The 25544-nt window shown below is 35.9% G+C and overlaps 1 protein-coding gene across 3 annotated transcripts; it reads left to right on the plus strand.

The window, feature by feature from the left end:
* Positions 1-110: 110 nt before the first annotated feature.
* LOC137826845 (uncharacterized) lies at positions 111-7673 on the plus strand. 3 transcript variants are annotated; one of them, XM_068632990.1, is made up of 10 exons: positions 111-291; positions 366-439; positions 1919-1977; positions 4606-5004; positions 5082-5323; positions 5397-5609; positions 5691-5783; positions 5872-5973; positions 6985-7341; positions 7429-7673. In XM_068632990.1, the coding sequence occupies exons 3-10, from the start codon at positions 1935-1937 to the stop codon at positions 7501-7503; spliced, it is 1524 nt and encodes a 507-aa protein (XP_068489091.1). In that variant the 5' UTR covers positions 111-291; positions 366-439; positions 1919-1934; the 3' UTR covers positions 7504-7673. The 3 variants fall into 3 exon arrangements, with proteins under 3 accessions (XP_068489091.1, XP_068489094.1, XP_068489093.1); XM_068632993.1 differs by lacking the exon at positions 1919-1977 and having other exon boundaries at positions 113-291; XM_068632992.1 differs by lacking the exons at positions 111-291; positions 366-439; positions 1919-1977 and adding an exon at positions 3933-4522.
* Positions 7674-25544: the final 17871 nt, after the last annotated feature.

Here is a 25544-nt window from a genome sequence, read left to right on the forward strand (position 1 = left end):
TTCAGGAAACCAGAGTGAACCTAACTCCTAACTCTTCACTCTCGTCTCTCTCTGCCTCACGAACCCTAACTCTTCACTCTCGTCTCTCTCTGCCTCACGAACCCTAACTCTTCACTCTCGTCTCTCTTTGCCTCACGAACCCTAACTCTTCACTCTCTCCTCTCTCTGCCTCACGAACCCTAGCGCTCTCTGCCTACTCACGAACCCTACCGCTCTCGGCCCCCACACGAACCCTAGCGCTCTCGGCCTCCACACGAACCCTAGCGCTTTCTACATGGAACCGATTTGAAGGTAATTAAATGCTCGCACGTTCTCTTATCAATGTCGACCATCAACTTCATTCAACTTTATCCTTTACATTTTAGGTTTTATGCAATGAACCCGCGCTCTCTGCCTCCACACGAATCCGCGCATCATTCTTCTTGTTGAGATGTTGCAGGTAACATGAATGTCAGCTCGTCCTGTGGTTTCTATGGTCATATAATTTTTAGTCTGTCTGTGTCTGGTTGTGATTGTAATTCAAGTTAGGTTCCAATGAATGCAGTAGTCTAACAAACAGAGGAGCTACTGTTGGGTAGGTTTGGGTGAGTAGCTGCCAAATTTAGAGACAATGCAATTAAAGTTCTCACTTTCTGTTTGTAAAATATTATGTCATTAGATTCTAAAACCCACACAATTTGTTCTGACCACCTTTTGGTCTCATGTCCGACAGCAAACTCTGTCACCGACCATTTATGAATCTTCTAGTTGTATATTACATAATGGTAAACTAAGTGCTATTTCTTGGTTTGCTAACTGGACAAACTCTTCTAACAGAGAGGTATGGCTAATTACAAAATGAAAATAAACCAAATTATCAAGGGAAAATAGAACAGAAAGAAATCAAACTGTCTGAATAGTTTGCACTTAATTGGTGTTCACTAGCGCTTTAAAAAGAATGCTCACGATTCAGTGTGAATTGAATGGGCTCATTTCTCCAGAAATTTCCCAGATCTATTTGCCACACACTCACCCCGTACCTTTTTTAAAAAATATTTTGCTCCTTTTTGATTTTGGATTTGGCCCACATCATGTGGCTTTGCTAGATTTCCTTATCTTGTTAGATACTATATGAAATGAAAAGAATAGTAGGTCAAAAATGATACATGAATGGTTATGTTTACAGATAATTGTTCCAGTGAGAAAGACATTCATTTAAGAGAAACTGTGTTCCTACACCATCTAATTTATCATTTTAAGCTAAAAAATTAAAATTGGACCTACCTTTTCCTTGGCTTTAACTCTTCAAGTTGCCAAAATTATGAAATAGTAATCTTCCGGACAGAGCCATTAACATTGTTACCCCATTTTCTGCTTCTAGTAAATGACATGTTGGCATTACAAAGACCTATCCTTCCCTTCAAATCGCATTCTTACAACTAAGTTCGGACAACAAACATTGATGGGTTTTAATGAAATGTTAGTTCGCATGCCCACTGTTCTCACAACTACTACTTCCATTAGGGTCCTTACTTGAGACACTAATGGGGTCATTTCTTCATGTCAGTCCATCTGGAAAGTACAAATTTTACAGTACAATTACATCATACATAGTCATGAACTAAAGAAACTCTATAGCCTAGAAATTCACCCCTTACAGCTCTGTATTTTTTTTGTAATGAAAATGGCATCTATGACCTCTAGTTTACAAAGATGAGAATCATAATCTTATTAAACCAAACTAGCTATCTGCTTCACCGATTTCTGAACTGTGTTTCATGCCTGAAGTATAGGCATGAGTAATACTATTTCCTGCATTAATTTCCTCATCAGCATCGTTCTTTGATGCTTCCAAATTCACTTCAACAGTGTTATCTTCTACGTATGTGACTTCATATATGTGTCCTCTGAGCCAACTTCCTTTACTAACACTTGACAGGTTTTCTTCATGCCGGATGTGTGCCCGACCAAATACTATTTCAGTTTCATTGACATCAGGTGGGACACCATTTTCATCATGAAAGCTTTGGACCTCATCTATTTCTTCTGTCAATTCAGCATTTGTGGCACCCTCCACCACATTTTTTTGTATCCCGGTTTTCTTTTCTCTAATTATTGGCCATTCATCTCCATCATTCTCTTTTTCTGAGAAATCTAATGTAGCATTCTGTCTAGCAGGCACATCATTTAGCTGTTTCCTGAGTTGTACTTCTTTTTCTTTGCCATTACTTTTAGAATCATTTACTATTGATCCCTTTGGGTATTTCACATCACCATGCTCTTTGTGACCTGACTCAATTCTCCTTGATTCTATACCAACCTTTCCGCCATTCTATAAAAATTTAAAAAGTATTCTATAAAAATTTAAAAAGTATTTACAGTTAAAATAAGTTGAACTATGGATAAAGAATATTATTAAAAAACAAAGGGGGCTTGAACATTTTTATATCATAAAAAAATGAATTAAATTAAATACAACATTTTAGTGTATTCCAACTGATTCCCAACAAAATCTGTTTTTCAAATTTACAATTGAAAACATGAATGCAATGTTAGGGGAGGAGTTTGAGTGAGTATGTATAAAGGAAAGGAAAATAGTTAGTTATTTGAGAAATGTAGGGGAAGGAGATTGCATAGAAGAAGTGGAGCAGTTTGGAGCTAACTAGAATATTTGGTTGTTAGTGATAGTATGAAAGTGAAGAGAGAGTGACAGGGAGAGAAAGGTGAAAACTGATGTGTCCCTAACAATGGAAGATTAGAGAGTATTGATGGGAGAAGTTAATGCAGGAAAGGAAAATGGTGGAAAGCATAAGGGTCTGAAGTCAGCGGATACAGCTTGGGTGGCAGATGAATCCATCATAAATATACTCATACAATTTTTGCAGTACTGGAAAGCAACAAAAGCGAGAAACAAAAGCCAAGACATGGTTACAATACATGAATAAATGAAACTACACCAACAACTCTCTACCATCTACTCCCCCTAATCTTCCTAGAGCCTACGCAATTCATGCTTCGAAAGCGACCTGACACCAACATAGCCCAACGGTTTTATCAGACCCTGTGTCACCCTGTGTTCTTCTTCTTCCATAACCCAAGACTAATACACTACTACCCTCCAACTTCTTTTTATTTACTTTCACATGTTCACCTCTCTGTATTACAATTTGCATGTTTTTTTATTAGTTTTTGAGTTGTGTTGTGGTCCAAAAAAAAAAAAGATGAAGGGGGGGGTTTGGTTTGCATGATTTGAAGGCTGAAAAATGGAAACTGTAATAACATATGCTTCAACAGCTACCTACCTAGCTGCAGGCTGAAGCTATACTATTTATATATTGTGTGCACTTGATGTGTCTCTTACATTTAGTTATACATGCTCTTCAAATGGAATTATTGGGTAAGCTCACCACCACTGAATAAAGTTCCTTTTTCCAGCAATCTGGTTGATTTGAATGTGTCCCCATTCCCTTACATATGGTCCCACCCTCTATTTCTGTGGTCTCCCTTTATCCCATGGTGGTGCCAGATTTTTTGGATCATTGAGTCTGTGATAGATCAATGATGTTTTGTCCTTTTGATAAACTCTCCCTCATCAGATCATTTTGTCCCATCTGTATGCATTGGCTAATGGCTATTTTGGTAGGGCTATCCTCTTTCATCAACTCCATCCCTCATCTCATCATTTTTTTTTTCTCTCTCTCTCTCAATATAGCTATTTTTCATATATATAGATTTATGTTTGAAAATCTTATTTTGTGAATCAGGACATTTTTGGAAAACCGCCATTCTGAGTAGAAAATCCCAACACTTTCTGGAGGTGGTGTTGCAAATGATCTTAAGTATCTAGCTCAAGGTCCAACAACACATGCTAGAAGAATTTCTGCCTTTAATGTAAATGGTTTCAAATTTAGAATTGAAAGTCGAGAACATGACCTAAAAACCCAAAACTGTGGAGTGTTCTTAACTTCTTCAACATCATGTGTTGTAAGTGGTGTGGATCAAAATATTAGACAAGCAGATTTGGCATATTATGGAAAATTAGAAGATATAATTGAGCTTAATTACTATGGTCATTTTAAGGTTATCTTGTTCAAATGTAAATGGGCTGACACCACAAGGGACTGTGGGTTGAGGAAGGATCCTTGGGGTTTCACTTGTATTAATTTTTCAAGGTTAATTCACACGGGAGATCGTGAGGAGCATGATCCATACATTGAAGCTTCACAAGCTGGAATGGTATATTATATAGATGATGAGGTGAATAAGGAATGGTCAATTGTTGTCCATTTGAAACCACGAGACTTGTATGATATGGGAGAAGGAGATGGTGAAGTTTGTGAAGTAGAACCGTGTCCACAACAAGACTTACATGAATTTTTCAGCAACTCTGACCAATTGGCATTATTTAGGGAGGATGAAGATGATGAATTACTAAATGAGGACAACAATGATGATGAACTTCATGAAAATGACTCAATGTCAGAGTAATAATAACCTTGGTTCAGCTGCACTATTAATATGTTCATTCATCTACTATGTGCATGTATGAAGCTTTTAATATATCTCCACTTTTAATATATCTTCAAATTTAAATTATGTTGTTGATTACTTCAATTTTATGTGCAGATATGCCTAAACCTAAAAGGATCAAGAACTTGCTTAAGTCAGTTGCTGGTTCAGACAAATTTGTGGCCAACTATGTAAACATTAATGCTACGCCTTCTACTACACAGGACCAGACAAGAACTACTTCTGCAAGTCCATTTGGATCTCTACTACCACAAGCTTCTCAATCTATTCATCAACAAACCTCACAACCTACACAATCACAAACTTCACAAGTTCCACAATCACAAGCTTCACAAGTTCCACAACCACAGACTGAATCTGAAAATCTTGAATCATCTGAATCTGTACCTCCAGCAACTTCTGAATCTGCACCTGCACAACCAACTTCTGAGTCTGAAAGAGTGCAACCAAGAAAATCAAGGCAATCAAACCACTATTGGTTTGTTGATGCTATAGGTAAAATCTTTTGTTTTTTTTTCTTTACATGTAATAAGTTTCACTGCACATGAAATAATGTATTTGGATTTTTATAGATGGCGAAGGAGTTAGTCAAAAACTAAAGGTGAAGGTTAGGGATGCTCATAACTTACCTACCGGATTACGTGTGGTGGTGAACTATGATGACAATTTTCAACCAATTGGAGAAGCATCTGGTTTACTTGCTGGAGTTTGTGGACAACTAGCAGCAAATCATGTATTGTTCCCTATTAGTTTTGAAAAGTGGTCAACTTTGCCAGATACTTACAAGGATACAGTGTGGGAGAGTGTACTAAAGGTAATATAACTTACATTGAAATAACTTTAATTTATTCAATACATTTGTACTAACTTCTTTTCTTTTTTTGAAGTCTCGATTTTGTTTCAAAGTAAATGAAGATTTGGCTAAAAGAGATGTTATGTTTAAAATTGGGAAACTGTGGAGGGAATACAGATGCAAGCTTTGGAATGAATTTTATGACCCTCTTATGAGCAGAAGTGACCTCATCAAGAATGTTCCAGCTGGATTAAACATGGAACAATGGGCTGTTTTTGTTGATTATCGTTTGAGGCCTTCTACAGTGGTATAGTAAACTCTGTTTTTTATTATTATTAATAAGCTTACTTTAAGTTTACACAAAACTGATTTCATTTTCACTTTGTAGAACATGTGTAATAGAAATAAAGATATAAGGAAGAGACAAATTATTCCTCACACTGGTGGTGCTATGTCTTTGTCAAGAAGAAGAAATAATTTGGTATTTGTTTACTTATATTGTGCTCTTTATTTTAATATATTACAATTTCCACCACATTATACTTATATTATTATTGTTGAACATATAGAAAATTGAGACTGGTAAAAATATTGGACGAGCTGAAATGTGGAAGATCACACATAAGAGGAAAAATGGCATATATGTGAATGAAGAGGCGCTGGAAATTGGGGTAAGTGTTTGGACTACTTTGATGATGATGTATTGATCATAGAAATATATTGGACTGCTTTGATGATGATGTATTGATCATGGAAATATACTGGACTACTTTGATGATGATGTATTGATCATGGAAATATACTGGACTGCTTTGATGATGTATTGATCATGATGATATATTGATCTGCTTTGATGATGATGTATTGATCATGATGATATATTGAACTGCTTTGATGATGATGTATTGATATGGGAAGTGGTGGATAGGAAAAAGAAAAAGCAGGAAATCTAGAAATAGTAATAATAATAAGAATTATAATGATAAAAATGAATGGTAGTTTATGTGATGGTGACCGGCACAAAGAGGTATGATAGCATGAACTTAAGTGGAATCAGGGGTGGGTAATTGTTATTTATAGATGAATAGGTGCATCTATATTTAGGGGTATGATTTTACAGATTTTGTCTCTAAGGTTCCAACCACATGGTCTTAATTTGGATAGTGATTGATGAGTGAGAATGCTATCATATAGATTTTAGCACTAGATTGATTGATGACCAAACACATGGTCTGTTCTTAATCGCACTAGATTTTAGCATGCTATGGGAAATTAATAATGGAGTGCAGGTATAAAGAACCTTTTACCACAAGGGAATTTTAAAATTAATCAATATTTTCTTTTATAGCATGCTTTAATTATTACGTACCATTATTCCAAACACAATCACATTATTATGTATAAATAATTAATAACCAAATGATAAAGTCACTAATCAATATCTGCATGCATGCTCCCCTTTTTCTTTAGTCAGTATATTCAGGCCTTTAATTTCTCAGTTTTTTTTCTTACCTTTTTACCTTCTTTGGGTTTTAAGTCACTGTCATCAAAATTGTAGAGAATTGGGATGAACTTTGGATGGTTTCTTTTATACCTTACTCTCATTCTATGTTGTAGTTGAGAGTTCAACCATTTCATTATGTTTACTGCTGCTGCCATGATATATTTTCAATTTTATCCAGGAAAAAATTGATGAACTAATATTGACAAATCCAAAAGGTGGTTCAAATATATCTCCAGAAGATCCAATTGGTGTCATATTTGGTAAGGAGCATCCGGGTCGAGTTAGAGGGCTATCATATGGAGCTTGTCCCAGCCTTGCTTTCAAAGGATCCACAACAAGGCTAAGTGGTATGAACCATGCTTCCTCTAGTTCAACTTCATCAAATGTGGAGGACAAGATAACTCAAATGGAAAATGAGCTTGCAACTGTGAAAAATCAAATGAACACTTTGCTTGCTTATATTGCTTCAAGAAAAGACGTTCCAGAACATTTTGCTGCAATAGCAGCTAATTTGGTTCATGCATCCACCAATGAGGTATTAATATATTTAAATATTTATTGGTGTCTTTTATTTTATAATTATAAACATACAAATTCATTAACTTAAAATTATTTATTTCAGGCATCAGATTATGGAAGTGGTGCTCCATCACCTAATCAAGTAATAGGATCAAGTGCCGGAAGCAAAACTGATTAGAGATGTGTGTTTTAATTTTAAACTTGACTAGGAATGTATGAACTTTTGAACAACTATGTGTTGGAATTTTAAACTTAATTAGGGATGTATGAACTTTTTATGTGTTTTAAACTTTTGAACATTATTATGTGTGTTTTAACTTTCAATTACATATAAACATTTGAACATTATTATGTGTGCTTTAATTTTTAATGAAATGAATGGATGATTATAACTTTATACATTATTTTATTTTATTTTGAAAAAGTGGTGGTTAAATTTTATAATTGTATAAAACAGATTATAAAAAAGATTATAGAAAAGTGGTGGTTAAATTTTATAATTGTATAAAACAGATTATAAAAAAAATTATAAAAAAGATTATAAAAAAGTGGTTAAATTTTCCTTATTCAGTAATAAAATTACGTCAGTTAAAAACGCCACTACTTACGAATATTATGGTGTCAGAATCTTCTTCAATGATTGTAAATTGTGACAGTTATAACTGACACTACTTACAGATAAAAACCGCCACTACTTACACTATGTTTAAAGTGGCGGGTGTTGCGGCGGGTAACATAAAACCGCCACATTAAACTTTGTGGCGGCCAGTTCTATGGCGGTTTGGGAAACCGCCACAAGCGTATATTGTGGCGGTTATAAACGCCACTTTATACGAAAAAAACCGCCACAATATACACTTTTTTTTTGTAGTGTCTGTGTGCATTCTCTCTATCCTTAATCTCTTTAAATTTAGTTTTAATATTTGCAAACTGGTATAAACAACCGATTGTTTTTCTGGTGCTGTTGTTTTTGCTTTGTGTTTTGGCAAACTGAATTTCTTATCATTTGTTTCTCGAAGTATTTTGATTCTTGGCTTAAAAGTTTGTGAAAACCCTCTTTAAACCATTCACCCCCCTTCTAGTTTAAAGCCATCCTTTCTAACAATTGGCATCAAGAGCTTGGTTCTTGAAAGTTAATCAAGTTGATCATAAAAACTGTTCTTCAAATGGCTGATAGACTACCTTTTGGGGAAGGTGCTTCAATGAACAGACCACCTTTGTTTTGTAGTTTGAACTACCAATTTTGGAAAGTGAGAATGAAAATCTTTGTGGAATCACTTGACAAAGGAATTTGGGATGCAATTGAAAATGGTCCTTTTGTCCCAAAGTTTGAAAAAGATGGATCTTCCATTGAAAAGCCTTGGTCTCAATGGACTTATTTTGAAAGCAAGAAGGCCAAATTTGATTGCATTGCCAAAAACATAATAACCTCTGCTTTGAATTCATATAAGTTTTTCAGGGTCTCTCAATGCAAATCTGCAAAAGAAATGTGGGACACCTTGGAGGTAACTCATGAAGGTACAAATGACGTGAAGAGAGCTAGGAAGCATACTCTAATCCAAGAGTATGAGATGTTCAGAATGCTCAAAGGTGAAACAATTGCTGAAGTGCAGAAAAGATTCACGCACATCATCAATCATCTCATGAGCCTTGACAAGACCTTTGAAAAGAAAGAGCTAAACATCAAGATTTTGAAATGTCTTGATAGAGCATGGCAACCAAAGGTAACTGCTATATCCGAATCTAAAGATCTAACATCCTTGAGTATGGCTTCTTTGTTTGGCAAGCTTAGGGAACATGAGTTAGAGATGAATCGACTCAATGTTCAAGAAAGCGAAGACAAGCACGTAAGGAGTATAACCTTAAAAGCTTCCAAGCACAAAGGCAAACAAGAATCCAGCGATGATAGTGATGAAGAACACCTTAGCTTGCTATCCAGAAAGTTTAGCAAATTCTTGAAGAGGAACCACAACAAGGACAACAACAAAGATAGGTATTGAAACAAGAAATCTAATGATTTTAATTCCAATAACTATACTTGTTTTGGTTGTGGTGAGCAAGGTCACATAAAGGCAGATTGCCCAAACAAAAGCAAGGAGAAAAAGGCTAGCTACAAGGAAAAGAAGAGCAAGACAAAGTGATGAGAATCAACTAAAGGTGGCTTTTTATAATGAAGAACAAGATCATTCGCCTTCATATTTAAAGTTTTACTTGTTAATATTAGCAAAAGATAAAGCCCAAGCCCAAGCCCAAGCCCAAGAAGGCCAAAGCCCACAAAAGCCCAAAGTCCATCCCATGAAGGGCAAGGCCAAGTATTAAATAAATATTGTTTAGAAAGGTGCTTAGAGGGAAACATTAGAAACCTCTATTGTTAAAGCATCTTTTAGTCTTTAGTTAGGAGTCTTAGGGGGTGTGTGTTAGTAGATAGGTGTAGGAGTAGAAAAGGAGGTGCCAAAGTGAAGGAAGAGGTCACACCTTCCTCATGCTTTGTTTTAGGCGCAAATTCTAGAAGCTTTTTGGGAGGGAGTTTTTTGAATTTGTGTAGCTTATATTTCAGCACCTTAGGCTATAAATAGAGGTGCTCCCTTTGTAAAATTCAGATTTGAAATTTAGAGAAAAGAAACTATACTCAAATTTTGAGTGATCATTGGAGAGCTTTTGAGCCTTCTTCTCTAGTCTTATCTTGAAGGATCCATGGAGTCCTTAAGTGGCGGCAACACTCTCATCTAGGAGCATTCCACACTTCTAGTGGCGAGATCATCCATCATCCTTCCATCTTCATGAGCAATTCTTCTCTCCTTCCTTTCTTCTTTGTTAATTCCTTGTTCTAGCTTGTTGTCTTGTTGTTTGGTTCGGCTGTTCTTGTTTTTCCAGCACCTATTTTTCTGTTCTTTGCCTTTTAATTTCACTTTGTTCGGTTCAGATTGCTTGTCATCCTTTTCTGTTCGGTGTGTTTTAATTTTACCTCTCTTTGTTGATTCAATTTGACAATATGAGGAACATCCAAATGAGTTTGGGATTTGGTACTAGTTTTTGGTGAGTTCTTGTCTTAGAACATTGATCCAACTCTAAGAAAAGTGCCTAAATAATGTCCAGCTCAAGGTGATTCCCAAGAGTGTCAAGAATCATTCTATTCTATGCTATTGGAATCACATCACAAAGAGAGCCTACATAGCTTGGGATGAGAATGAAGTATCATCATCAAGCTCTTCATCAAGTGAAGATGAGAAAACAAATATCTGTTTGATTGCTGAAGATGATGATGAATCTTGCAGCTCAAGTGAAGTAAGTTCTTGTGCTTCTTTAAATGAACAGAATTATATTGAATTTCTTGAAGCTTTTCAAGAAACTCACGATGAAGCTAATCGATTGGTGCTTTCAAACAACCGATTGAAAGAACTTAACAGCTGGCTGGAAAAGAGAGTAAAATCACTTGAAGATGAGATTGAAAAATCTAAAAATGATTTAAAAAATCTGGAAACAAATTTCAAAAATTCTTCTTGCAAGTGTGACACTCTCATTTGCGAAAATTGTGAAAACCTTGAGAAGAAAGTGCATTATCTTGTTGACACTGTGGACAAGCTTTCGAAAGGGAAATCTAACTTTGAGAATGTCTTGGCATCCTAAAGCTGTGTTTTTGGAAAGGCTGGTTTAGACTTTAATCCACAAAACAAACAAGATAAGTTTTCAATTTTTTTTTCAAGAAAGCCAGTAAAACAACCGATTGTTAAGAACCGGTTGTTACATGCTTTTATTGCATGAAAAAGGGCCATTCGGTTAGATTCTGCAAAATAAGAAAGTTTTATGTTCCCAGGGGCTTCATGAAATGGATTCCTAAAGGATGTGAGGTTCCAAATGAGAAAAAGAAATCAATTGGACACACATTTGTGAAGGGGCCAAATCTTGTTGCTTGAACTCATGCTTGTGCAGGAATTCTAAAGAAGTGTGAAGGACTGAGTCATCTGATCAAGTTCTTGGATGAAAAATGTTAGAAAAGATGGCTTTAAACTAGAGGGGGGGTGAATTGTTTAAAGGGGTTTTCGCAAACTTTTCAAAGCTAGAATGAACTTATTTCAGAAACCAATTGATTCAGCTATTCAGTTAGCCAAAACAGGAAGCAAAATTGTAATACTAGGAAAAACAATCGGTTGTTTCTTCGAAACAATCGGTTGTTTATACCAGCAAGCAACAAACAAACTGGAATTAAAGAGTTAGGGATAGAGAAATTGTACACAGTTGTTTATACTGGTTCACTCCAAACTAGAGCTACATCCAGTCTTCTCAGAAACCCTGAGGATATCCACTAAGCAATCACACCTTGATTACTTACACAACAACCAAGAGAATGACCTTGAACACCTCATGAAACACACTCTCCTTGGCCAACACTAAGATTGCTGATCTTGAACACCTCAAGAACACACAGCCAATCTCAGCAAAACACACACACAAATTGTTCAGCAGTTTACAAAGATTACACTTGTTACAGATGAAAATCTGAAATCAATACAAGTAGAATCCTATTCAGCACCTTGATCAATCTCTCAACTCTTAAGCAATCTCAGAACTCTTTGAAAAACTCTCTTAGATCAAAAACTTTGTTTCAAGATTCTTAAAACATAAAAACAGTTTTTCAGAATATATCTAAGAATATAGCTTGTTATCAAATCTTAACAAACTCTTAATTGCATTTAAAACAGATTGGTCAAAGCATTTAATGACTGGAGCGCATTCAGTTAAAGCATTTAAAGCTCAGTCAAAGAAAATAGTTTTTCTGTTATGGTTTCAAAACAAACAATCGGTTGTTTCCTCGAATCAATCGGTTGTTTTGTTACTTAACAAAATTCACCATTCAAAAACAGTTTTCAAACTTTCTCAAAACACCTAAGTGTAAACAATCGGTTGTTTCGACAAAACAATCGGTTGTTTCAACTTAGTTTAAAAAACATTTTGCTTTGTTAAAATTGAGATGCTAATTTCTTTGAGATTTAATCTAAGGGTTGATTACAATATTTAAACTACCCCAAAACAAAGCTAAAACCAGCACAGCAGCATCAAGCAAAGCAGAGGCTTCATCATCCTTCAAAGGATTTGGATTCTTCAAAACATTGAACACCACTTGGTTCAACAATCTCCCCCTATTTGATGAAGACAAATCCCTGATGCTTGTGTTGTTCTTGATTAAATCTGAAGCAATTCCTGCAATAGAACTTTGAGCAATACATTGAACTTCTGATATTCTGTTAGTATACAAATAAACAATTAAAGCTTAAAACATCTAATATCAGAACCAAATAACATCACCCAAACTGTTTTTAACAACTTGAAAAACAGAAACTTAAAACAAATTGGAAACACAACATATATCTCCCCCTATTTGTCTTCACAAATAGACAAAGATATTTCAATCTTCTTCATCAGCAAACTGAAGATCAAAGATTTGATTCTGGACAACTTCAATCTGTTCGTCCAGAGTCATAAACCTTGCACCCATGTTGTCAAACCAGGTGTCAATCCTCTGAAAGTTACTAACACACAGATCATGAAGGCTCCTTTGATTTTCAGCAAAGGTATCTAGCCTATTCACCATGAGTCTTTCAAAAGGAGACATGGTTTGCATTCTTTCTCCTTGATGTTTAGCATCAGCACTAGGACCTGCATCTTGAAAATCTTCAGTTGGATCTTCATGTTGAACATCCTTGTCAGCAGGTTCATCTTGTTCAAGATGAGCAGCACCACTAGATGAGGCACCATGATCACCATCCTTACTTATCCATTTTCCACCTACTTTTGTAAAGCCCATCTTGCTTAGTGATCCATTGTTCAACTCTTGAGTTGACTTGACCAGCTCAGAAGTTTCATCTTCAAGATTAACTTCAAAATAGAGTAGAAACTTAGATATTAAAACAGCATAGGGATAGTGGTAATCGCCTAACCTCATGGCTTTTTGCATATGTTCTTTGATTTTGTGAATCCAATTGATCTTCACTTTCTTGGTGATGCAGAAGATATAAACCAGATCTTCTTCAGTCAACACAGAGTGGTTACTCCCCCTTGGATTTAGAATCCAAGTTACAATGAGAGCAAGCAACCTCTCATCAAGCTTCAAACCTCCAACCGAGCATGTGCTAACTTGAGATTAATTGTTCTTCAAGCAACTTTTGTAGAACTGGATTTTGTTGAAATCTTCAACCACACCAAGGTTTCCTTTATTGATTCTTAATCCAGAGAACTTAAGCCCAACAATAGCTGCCCAAACCTCATGGGTTATCTCCATCTCCACACCTTTCACATGAGAGACTAAGTTGTTTCCCTCAAACTTCAAGTTGGTGTAGAAAACCCTCACCAAATCTGGATATATGTTCCCTTTGAGCTCCAGAAACTTTCTGAGTGATTGGTCCTTGAGAAGCCTCCTCACATTGTCAAGCTTTTGACTTTTCAGCCAGTCAAAGCACACAACCTTGGGGTTGTTTATCTTCTTGACACTTGTTTCATATCTATACTTCTCAATGAGATCGGTGTCACCAGAAAACCAGCTTTCAAGCCTTCCTCCAGACCTTACAGCTCTGGTTTTGACTCTTTTAGAGGTGGGAGGGGTTGATTCCATGACAGCAGAGACGAAAACTCACTTCACAGAAATTTTGCAAGAGATGGTGCAAGAGATGTTGCAATTGGTTGTTCTTGATGAAAGAAATCTGCACCTGATTTTATAGTAGAAAGAGAATCAATTTGAATTTAATTTCATTCAATGGGTACCTGATTTTTCAGAGAGAGGACTTGACTCTGTTTTGCACTGAAAATGTCAGAAAAAGTTGAAAATCACATGGTCTTCACATGTGATCTTTGACTAGTCATTAAGGCTCTTGAATTTCCAAGATTTTGGAATATATTCTTTTATGACTGTTGTAAATTCTTTCTGAACGTGATCAGCTTTCAACACAGATCCTTTGACCAAGATTCTCCCTTTGAAAAATATCTGCAACGGCTAGAAATTCAAAAAGCAGTTAAATCAATTTCTTCACAGTGCTGTCAGACTCAAAACAATTGGTTGTTTTTCTGCAGCAGATAAAAAAACTTGATTTTGTAGTTTTTAACCATAAACAGAAACAGATTAAAGTACATAACATTGATTAAAAGACAATTAATCATAAGAAAGAACTTTGAAACAGAAATTGAGAACAAATAAAAGGAAGGTCTTATCCTTGTGTTGTTTCTTCAATGAGCCAATTGCTTGTTGATCAAGAAAACTTCTTTTCACTGTTTTGACCTTTTGCATAGCATTGATTCAGCTTCAATGACTGCCTTTTTCTTCAACAGCTTGATCAGAAGGCTCAATTCTTCCTTTTCTCTTCATTTTTCCTGCATAAACAAATTCAAGTTGCAAGATTTGGTCCCCTTACAAATTTGGGTCCATTTGGCTTTTCTTTGCTGTTAGAAACATCACATCCCTTAGGAATCCATTTCATAAAACCTTTATGAACATAATATTTTCTAATTTTGCAGAATCTAACAGAGTGGCCTTTCTTCATGCAGTAAAAGCATGTAACAACCGGTTGTTTCGTCTTAACAATCAGTTGTTTTTCAGATTTTCTTAAAAAGCTTTTTGAAAACCTATCTTGCTTGTTCTGTGGATTGAAGCCTAAACCAGCCTTTCCAAAAACACAGCTTTGAGATGCTAGGACATTCTCAAAGTTTGACTTCCCTTTTGAAAGCTTGTCCACAGTTTCAACAAGATAGTGAACCTTTTTCTCAAGATTTTCACAATTTGTGCAATTGAGAGTATCACATTTGCAAGAGGCATTTTTGAAATCATTTTCCAATTTTTCAAAATCACTTTTTGCTTTTCTCAGTTCCTCTTCAAGTGATTTAACTTTCTTTTCAAGTCCATTGTTAAGATCTTTCAATCGGTTGTTTGAAAGAAGCAATCTATTAGCTTCATCATGTGTTTCTTGAAAAGCTTCAAGCAATTCACTATAGTTTTGTTCATTTAAGGAAGCACATGAACTTACCTCACTTGAACTGCAAGAATCATCATCATCATCCTCAGCAACTAAGCATATGTTGGCTTTTTCATCTTCACTTGATGATGACACCTCATTTTCATCCCAAGCTATGTAGGCTCTTTTTGTCTTGCCTTTCTTCTCCTTGTAGCTTGTCTTTTTCTCTTTGCTCTTGTTGGGATAATCTGCCTTTATGTGACCTTGCTCACCACAACCAAAACAAGTATAGTTATTTGAATTAAATTCATTAGGTTTCTTGTTTCCATACCTATCGTTGTTGTTGTCTTTGTTGCGGTTTCTTTTTAGGAATTTGCTGAATTTTCTTGACAGCAAACTAAGATTTTCCTCATCACTATCATCACTTGAATCTTGCTTTCCCTTATGTTTGGATGCTTTCAAGGCTATGCTCCTTGTGTGCTTATCTTCACTTTCTTGAACATTGAGTCTATTCATTTCTAGCTAATGTTCCCTAAGCTTTCCAAACAAAGAGGCAACACTTAATGATGTTAGATCTTTAGATTCGGAAATAGCAGTTACCTTTGGTTGCCATGCTCTATCAAGACATTTCAAGATCTTGATGTTCAGCTCTTCTTTATCAAACGTCTTGTCTAGGCTCATAAGGTGATTGATGATGTGTGTAAACCTTTTCTGTACTTCAGCTATGGTTTCACCTTTAAGCATTCTAAACATCTCATACTCTTGGATGAGAGCATGCTTGCTAGCTCTTTTCACCTCATTTGTTCCTTCATGAGTGACTTCCAAAGTATCCCACATTTCTTTTGATGATTTGCATTGTGAGACCCTGAAAAACTCATCAGAATTTAAAGCAAAGGTTATAATATTTTTGGCAATGCAATCGAATTTGGCCTTTTTACTTTCTACATCATTCCATTGAGACCATGGCTTCTCAATGACAAAACCATCTTTTTCAAACATTGGGATAAAAGGGCCATTTTCAATTGCATCCCAAATTCCTTTGTCAAGAGATTCCATAAATATTTTCATTCTAACTTTCCAAAACTGGTAATTCAAACCACAAAACAAGGGTGGTCTGTTTATTGAGGCACCTTCCCCAAACGGTAGTCTATCAGCCATTTTGAAAGATTTTAGGATCAACTTGAATGACTTTCAAGAACCAAGCTCTTGATGCCAATTGTTAGAAAAGATGGCTTTAAACTAGAGGGGGGGGGTGGGTGAATTGTTTAAAGGGGTTTTCGCAAACTTTTCAAAGCTAGAATGAACTTATTTCAGAAACCAATTGCTTCAGCAATTCAGTTAGCCAAAACAGGAAGCAAAATTGTAATACTAGGAAAAACAATCGGTTGTTTCTTCGAAACAATCGGTTGTTTATACCAGCAAGTAACAAACAAACTGAAATTAAAGAGTTAGGGAAAGAGAAATTGTACACAGTTGTTTATACTGGTTCACTCCAAACTAGAGCTACATCCAGTCTTCTCAGAAACCCTGAGGATATCCACTAAGCAATCACACCTTGATTACTTACACAATAACCAAGAGAATGACCTTGAACACCTCAAGAAACACACTCTCCTTGGCCAACACTAAGATTGCTGATCTTGAACACCTCAAGAACACACAGCCAATCTCAGCAAAACACACACACGAATTGTTTAGCAGTTTACAAAGATTACACTTGTTACAGATGAAAATCTGAAATCAATACAAGTAAAATCCTATTCAGCACCTTGATCAATCTCTCAACTCTTAAGCAATCTTAGAACTCTTTGAAAAACTCTCTTAGATCAAAAACTTTGTTTCAAGATTCTTAAAACATAAAAACAGTTTTTCAGAATATATCTAAGAATATAGTTTGTTATCAAATCTTAACAAACTCTTAATTGCATTTAAAACAGATTGGTCAAAGCATTTAATGACTGGAGCGTATCCAGTTAAAGCATTTAAAGCTCAGTCAAAGAAAACAGTTTTTCTGTTATGGTTTCAAAACAAACAATCGATTGTTTCCTCGAATCAATCGGTTGTTTTGTTACTTAACAAAATTCACCATTCAAAAACAGTTTTCAAACTTTCTCAAAACACCTAAGTGTAAACAATCGGTTGTTTCGAAAAAACAATCGGTTGTTTCAACTTAGTTTAAAAAACATTTTGCTTTGTTAAAATTGAGATGCTAATTGCTTTGAGATTTAATCTAAGGGTTGATTACAATATTTAAACTACCCCAAAACAAAGCTAAAACCAGCACAGCAGTATCAAGCAAAGTAGAGGCTTCATCATCCTTCAAAGGATTTGGATTCTTCAAAACATTGAACACCACTTGGTTCAACAAAAAAGACCAACATTAAAGTTGAATCAATGTTCTGCATCTGTCCAAAGGCCCTCAACAGTTAAAAGAGGCTTCTTGATCACAAAGCAAATGGCTCATTGAAAGAGCAACATAAAGGATAAGACCTTCCTTTTCTCTATTCTTAATTTCTGTTTTAAGTTCTTTTTCATGTTTAAATATCTTCTTTAAGATGTTTATTTTCATCTGCTTTGAATTCTTTATGCTCATAGTTAAAATTCAAAATCAGTTTTAACTGCTTTAGAAAAACAATCGATTGTTTCCTCGAAACAACCGATTGTTTTGAGTCTGTCAACATTGTGAAGAAATCAATTTAATTTGTTTTTTGAATTTCTATCCGTTGTAGATCAAATTAAAGAAAGAATCCTTGGTCAACGAACCTGTGTTGAAAGCTGATTACGCTCAGAAGGAAGTTACAACAGTCATAAAGGAATATATTCCACAATTTTGAAAATATAAGAGCTTTTATGACCAGTCAAAGATCACATGTGAAGACCATGTGATTTTCTGCTTTTTCTGACGTTTTCAGCGCAGGGCATGGTCAAGTCTTCTCCTTCTGAAAATCTGGTACCCACTCATGTCATTGAATGTTTTTTTATTCTATAATTTCTATAAAATCTGTTGCAGCTGATCTCTTCCACAAGAACAACCAATTGCAACATCTCTTGCATTTCTTGTGTGAGCTTCTCTCTGTTTCTTCTTTTCCAATCATGGACTCAACTCCTCCCACCTCAAGAAGAGTCAAATCCAGAGTAGTAAGGTCTGGAGGAAGGCTGGAAGGATGGTTTTCTGGTGATAATGATCTAATTGAGAGATATAGGTTTGAGACTAGCACCAAAGTGATTAACAACCCCAAGGTTGTTTGCTTTGATTGGCTGAAAAGCATAAGCAGATCAGAAGGCTCCTCAAAGATCAATCCCTCAGAAAGTTCTTGGAGACGAAGGCGAACATCTAGCCAGATTTGATAAGAGTTTTCTACATAATCTCAAGTTTGAGGGAAACAACCTTGTTTCTCATGTAAAAGGTGTAGATATGGAGATCACACATGATGTGTAAAATGCAGTAGCTGGTCTTAAGTACACTGGCCTCAGAATCAATAAGGGGAACCTTGGAGTAGTGGAGGATTTCAACAAAGTCCAATACTACAAAAGCTGCTTGAAGAACCAAAATGCTAAAGTTAGGACTTGTTCGGTTGGTGGCTTAAGGCTTGATGAAAGGTTGCTAGCCCTCATTGTGACTTGGATTCTAACTCCAAGGGGGAGTAATTATTCTGTTCTTACAGAGGAGGACCTAGTGTACATCTTCTGCATTATGAAGAAGATTAGAATAAATTGGATCCACATCATCAAAGAGCACATGCAAAAGGCAATGAGGTTAAGTGACTATCACTATCCATATGCTATTTTGGTTTCTAAATTTCTTCTCTATTTTGAAGTGAACCTAGAGGATGAAACATCTGAGTTGGTCAAGTCAACTCAAGAGTTGAACAATGGATCACTCAGTAAAATGGGATTCACCAAATTAGGTGGCAAATGGATTAGCAAAGATGGTGATCTTGGTGCCTCATCAAGTGCTGCTGCTGATATTGAAGAAGGTGAATATGTTGATGACATGGAATTTCAACATGAAGATCAACCTGAAGCAAATCAAGATGCTGGACCAAGTGCTGGTGCTGGAAATCAAGAAGAAAGAATGCCAACCATGTCTTCTTTTGAGAGATACATGGTCAATAGGCTTGATGGCTTTGCGGAGAACCAAAGGAATCTCCATGATCTATGTGTCAGCAATTTCCAGAGCATTGATAACAGGTTTAACAGCATGGATGCACGCTTCATGACCTTAGATGAACATATTGAGGCAGTTCAGAACCAGATATTTGATCTTCAATACGCTGATGATGAGTGAAGAGGAAAAACAATCGGTTGATGTATCCAAACAACCGATTGTTTTTTATGTTTGTATCAGTTTCTCTTGTTTTCTGCTTTTTAAATCTGATGTATTAAGAACAATTATCTTTTTCATCTCTTCTTTTTTGTCTATTTGTGAAGACAAATAGGGGGAGATTTATGTTGTGTTTAGTTTTAATTTTTTGCAAAATAGTTTGTTTGGGTGAAACCTTAAAGGTTTTTGCTCTTATATTGTTTGTGTTTTTTGCTCTGATATTATGCTCTGAATTTCTGTTTTTGTTTCTGTACTAACAAAATATCAGAAGTTCTATGCTTTGCTTAAAACTGTATCTTGTAGTAACTGCTTCAGATTTAATCAGGTATAACACAAGCATAAGGGATTTGTCTTCATCAAATAGGGCGAGATTGTTGAACCAAGTGGTGTTCAAGCTTTGAAGAATCCAAACCCTTTGAAGGATGATGAAGGCTGGCTGTGCTTGCTATTGTTGAGTTGTCCTTTACATAGGATCTCGGGTAGATTTAATGTGTAATCCACTCTTGATTGAATCCAAAGCATAAGCACTCTCAATCCTTTTAAAAGAAAAGTGTTTTTCAAGCTAAGTGAAAAACAATCTATTGTTTTGTCGAAACAACCGATTGTTTTATACTTAGGTGTTTTTAGAAAAGGTTGAAAATTGTTTTTATGGTTGACTTGCTGTCAAAACCAAAACAACTGATTGATTCGTGGAAACAACCGATTGTTTGTTTTGGTACCATAACAGAAAACTGTTTTGTGCTTTGACTGCGCATTAAATGTTTTTCCAACTGTTTACGCTCTAGTTTTTAATGCTTTGACCAATCTTTGAATGCAATTAATAGCTTGTTAAGATTTGATAACAAACAACAACTTTGTTTTACAAATAAAAAAACAGATTTGAGTTTTTCATAGATTTTGATATTTGAACATATTTTGAAAGAGTTGAGATTGCTTAGAGATTGAGTTTGATCAAAGTGTGTGAGATAGGATTTTCTCTTGTATTGATTTCAGATTTCATTCTGTAACAAGTGTAATCCTTGTATCTGTTGAAAGAAACCTTGTGTGTTTGCTGAGAAGTGTTGTGTGTTCTTGAGGGGATCAAGATCAGCATTCTTAGTGTTGGTGTGTTGACCAAGAGAAATGTGTGTCTTGAGGGGATCAAGGTCACTTCCTTGGTTGTGGTGTAAGTGATCTAGGTTTGATTGCTTAGTGGAATTCCTCAGTGGTTTCTGAGAAGACTGGATGTAGCTCTGGGTTTAGAGTGAACCAGTATAAACATCTGTGTGCATTCTCTCTATCCTTAATCTCTTTAAATTGAGTTTTAATATTTGCAAATTGGTATAAACAACCGAATGTTTCTGCGAAACAACCGATTGTTTTTCTGGTGCTGTTGTTTTTGCTTTGTGTTTTGGCAAACTGAATTTCTTATCATTTGTTTCTCAAAGTATTTTCATTCTTGGCTTAAAAGTTTGCGAAAACCCTCTTTAAACCATTCTCCCCCCTCTAGTTTAAAGCCATCCTTTCTAACAATATGATCAAGATGATCGAGCTTGAGATAGGTGCAACTACTTGAATGGGCACCCTATGAAGTTAGGCATCGAGAAATCGATACAGTAGTTAGTTGAACTAGAGAGTTGTTCTAACTACAAAGGCATCACTACTTAAGGGTAGACGGTTCAGTCAAGATATGTAAGTAAACTCCTCACCTACGCTCTGTGGAAGTGTCATGTTAGCTGCCAACGCCGGTAAGACTCTTCGCCTAGACAAGCTCGGTTCGAGCCTAGGGGCTTGTGTACTGGACAAGAGTGCTTGTGTGCTCGGGACCTCGATTCAAGCATTTGGTCGTGGTCAGCTCGGTCTTGAACCCAAAAGCGGGTCATGGGCTCAACCTAGTTTTGTTGGTAAGCCCGGTGGAGAATAATTTGTTAAAATTAATGGCCTAAACAAGAGAAGTGATGGATTTCCTATGAGCTCTTCTTGGATGTTTGTAGAAGATGGTGCGGAAGCTTAATGGAGGAGATGGACAAGGTCCTCCTAAGAGGTGTGGTGACCTTGAAGGTGCATGAAGAGTGTGGAAATGGGGAGGTTTGGCCAGCCCCTTTTAAGGTGGTGAAATGAAGATTAAAACCTAGAAGCTAGGCAAGGAGTAATGTATGGCACTAAATTGGAAGCATAACAATACTATATTCAATCTTCAAAATACAAGGTGTAGGCTCCTCCTTTTATAGGCTAAGGAGGACCATAATGCAACCCTAATGCTAATCAAAATGAAATGCAAATTTACATCACATGGAGCACATGGCCATGTGGAGAATCCTTCTAGAAAGTGACCAAATCTTTAGCAAATCTAGGTCAAGTCTCATGGAATCAAGTTTATGCTATTTACACCACAACTAATACTAAGCTATCCTTAATGGGCCTTCATGTAGCATATACAAGTTGCTTCTTCTCCCATCCATAGCTTGGCCCCAGTCTCACATCCGTAGCTTGGTCATGGACCTAGTAATAGGTCCTAGACGGTCTACCCTTCCTTCTAGACGCTCTTCACTTTGGCCCAGACGCTCCTTCCTTTGGTCTAGACGCTCTTGGTTTGGCTTTGGATGCTCACGTCTTGGCTCTTGTCTTTTTATATGAGGTTGTGCTTGGCCCTCTTCCATCATCCCCTCCCTCTTGAAAAGGATTTGTCCTCAAATCCAACGATTTTTCTTCAACTAGGGGAATGGATGTGGCTGGATGGTGTCCATCATCTCCTCCTTCTTGAGAAGATCTATCCTCAGATCTACGGACTTGGTCTCGAATAGCAGCCTCTTGTTTCGCCAAAGCTTGTCCTCCTGGATCAAACGTCCACCTATAGAAATCATCAAATAAAGCATAGGTGTTAGTTTGAAAATCAATTTTACTATGTTGCCATTTTTGTTTTTCTTTTGGTTTTGGCAACTTTGGACAATGTTTCTCTTTTGATTGTTGTATGTGTTCTCTAATCATCTTATGCATTTTGAAATGTTCATTTGTGGTTACTTTCTCTTTAGGCATAAATCCTATAGGAGATGGTAACAACTTAAAAGGAGAAAGATGATTTAGCCCACATATAACCTCAAAAGTAGAAATACAAGTAGTTTTGTGAACTACTTTATGGTGTGTATGCTCATCTCTAGAGTTGTGTTTGTCCTTTATGATTATTCTAGGCATAGAAGAAAGAGCTAGATTTTCAAATGTATTTTGACCATGCCTTTGAGGATGATAAGAATTTAAAGTGTACAACTTAGTTGCAAGTTTTCCAAAGAGAATCCTCAAATCATGGTTTGCAAAATTTGGAGCTTTATCCAACACTATGTTTGAGGATAAACCATGAAGATGTAGCACTTCTCTAGAGAAGAGTTTATCCATGAAAATCAAATCAAAACCTTTTGTTGTCCTAGGAAGCTCTAATATGAAGTTTGTGTCTTCCCAAGGATCATTTACAAAAGGTGAAGGAGCATAGAGTTCTTGAGACATTGCCTTAGTTGTAGTTTGAAAACAAGAATTGTACCTAAGGTAATGTCTTTGAACCTTTTGTCTCATGGGGGACAAAAGTTTTCCTTTTAAAAGCTCTAGAGTTTTATCAACTCTAATTTGGCCCATGAGTTCTCCTTCATGAAGACTTTTTCTCTTATGTGTAAAGATAGTCTCGTTGTTACAACCATTGTTTATGAGAATTTGTACACTTTGCAATGGTTGTCTCAATAAGACATGGCAAGTTTCTTTAGGCACTACTTCACATAAAAATTTGTTTTTGTAGATGCTTATAGATAACTTGACATTCACTTGGTGATATCCTAGCACATATGAGAAATAATCTACTTTATCTTTATCTATGCAAGCTTCTTTTAAAGACTCTTCTTTTTTGCTTATGCTTGCAAGTGTTCCTTTACAAGAGGTAAGGCTAGGTTGTTCAACAAGAAGCATGTTTTCAAGGGTATTTTCAATGTGCTTGCCTTGTTGAATGACCTTGTGGGAATGAACACTCTTCTCCCACGCCTTTTGTTTCACAAGGTTCTCTTTCTTTTCTATTTTTACATTTTCATCACTCTCACTAGCTTCTTTTTCTTGGCTACTATTCTCATCTTTGTCCCTTAAGATCATAGACCTTTCATTGGAACATTGAGATGCTAATTGATCATTGCCAAGGTATTCTAAACATGGAATTTCTCTAGCTTGAGTGTGAGAGATATGCTTGGTTAGGTTTTGGGAAAGTTCTAGAGATGGTTCTTGTATATGTTCTTCCCCTCTATGGAACTCATCCTTGTCATAAGATACATAGTATGAACTTTGTTTTTGACTTGATTGTTTTCTCAAAATTTGTTTTTCAACTTTAATGCTAAGTTGAATCAAGTAATTTAAATCTCTATAAGGTAAAAGTTCAACTTTGTTTCTTATCTCAAGTTTGAGACCACTTAGAAACCTAGCTTTGGTGGTTTGGTTGTCTTCATTAATCCTTGCCCTCTCAATATATGATATCATCTTTTGCCAATATTCTTCTACACTCATATCTTTTTGATGAAGTCTTTGGAGCTTGTCGATCAACTTCCTATTGTAATGTGAGGGAATATGGCGACATCTCAAGGCTCCCCTAAGGTCATTCCAAGATGTAATGGGAGGGTCCTTGTGGAGATGTCTCTCTCTCTTTTTAGGGCATTCCACCAATTGTACATAGCATCACATTGAAAACTTAAGGTAGCTAAGGGTACTTTCTTTTCTTCACTCACATGGTTGTAAGCAAACAATTGCTCTACCCTCATCTCCCAATATAGATATGTTTCTACATCTTCTTTTCCATAGAAATGAGGTAGCTCTACCTTAACTTCCTTTAGGTTTTCTTGTCTCTCTTTTCTAGCTCTCCTAGGGGATGGTTGATGATATTCATTTGTCCTAAGACTTTCTTCCTCAAGATAATCATGATGTTTAGAGCTAGATGCATGAGAATGTAATTTTTTTGAAAATTGAGACTTCTCATCCTTTGCTTTAGTCAATTTATTAGTTTTGGCCTCATTCTCCAATTGTTTAGATGAAATTGATTGAATATCCTTAGAAAGTTGTTTTAAAAGGGATTTGATGGATTTCACATCACTTTCCATAAACTTTGAAGAATGAGAAGGCATGACTAGAGCTTTGTGTCTAGAGATGTTTTACCTTGAGAAAAATGAGGGAACTTAAAGAAGGTAGTTTTCCAGGTAAGAGAGGTGAGTCACAATGGACTACTTAAATACCAAGTCTTGCCTTAGCCAAAAACTATCCCTCAATGTCTTCACACAAATCTTTCTCTTGGTAAACCACTTAAAACACAATTAAGTTGGAGAAATCAAATTTTTAATGCAAGAAACAATGCAAACTATCTAATCAACCAAGCAAAATTAACAAAGCTTAAACAAGACAAAAAAATTAATAAGCGTAGCTAATTAAAACAATTGATGTAATTAAAACAATTAACAATTGCTAAGCTAGATAGTTCTAAACTAGTCGGCCCTAGGTGAGGCTTCTTGGACACTTGGAGCCCTTGAAGACACACTCACCGTCTAATTACGTAATTAAACAAGTAATTAACAAAAGTTAAGTTGCAAAGAAATTAGATGGAACTCCCTTTGTTGATTTTCTATTTGCACTTCCTTTGTTGTCTCTTCTTTGTTGGGCCTTCCAATGTATGTGGTGTATTTAGAAAGTGTTTGTTTCTGCCCCTTGCCTTTGTTCCTCTTGGAATTAGGTAATTAATTCTTCAATCCAGCACCTATTAAGCAAACTAGACTCCCCTCAAGTCAATTCCCACTCAATCAAGTACCAATTGATAATTAATCCACCACCAAGCTTAGAGGTCAAAGAATTAAAGCAAGAAACAAATTAATTTGAAAAACAGTACCACACAAATGGAATTAAATGTGACAACTAGAAAGAGTTTCAATGAAATATTAGACAAGAAAATAAAAGGTACTCAAAGAAAGGATG

Source organism: Phaseolus vulgaris, chromosome 8 (genome assembly GCF_000499845.2).
Source record: "Phaseolus vulgaris cultivar G19833 chromosome 8, P. vulgaris v2.0, whole genome shotgun sequence".
Classification (NCBI taxonomy): domain Eukaryota; kingdom Viridiplantae; phylum Streptophyta; class Magnoliopsida; order Fabales; family Fabaceae; genus Phaseolus; species Phaseolus vulgaris.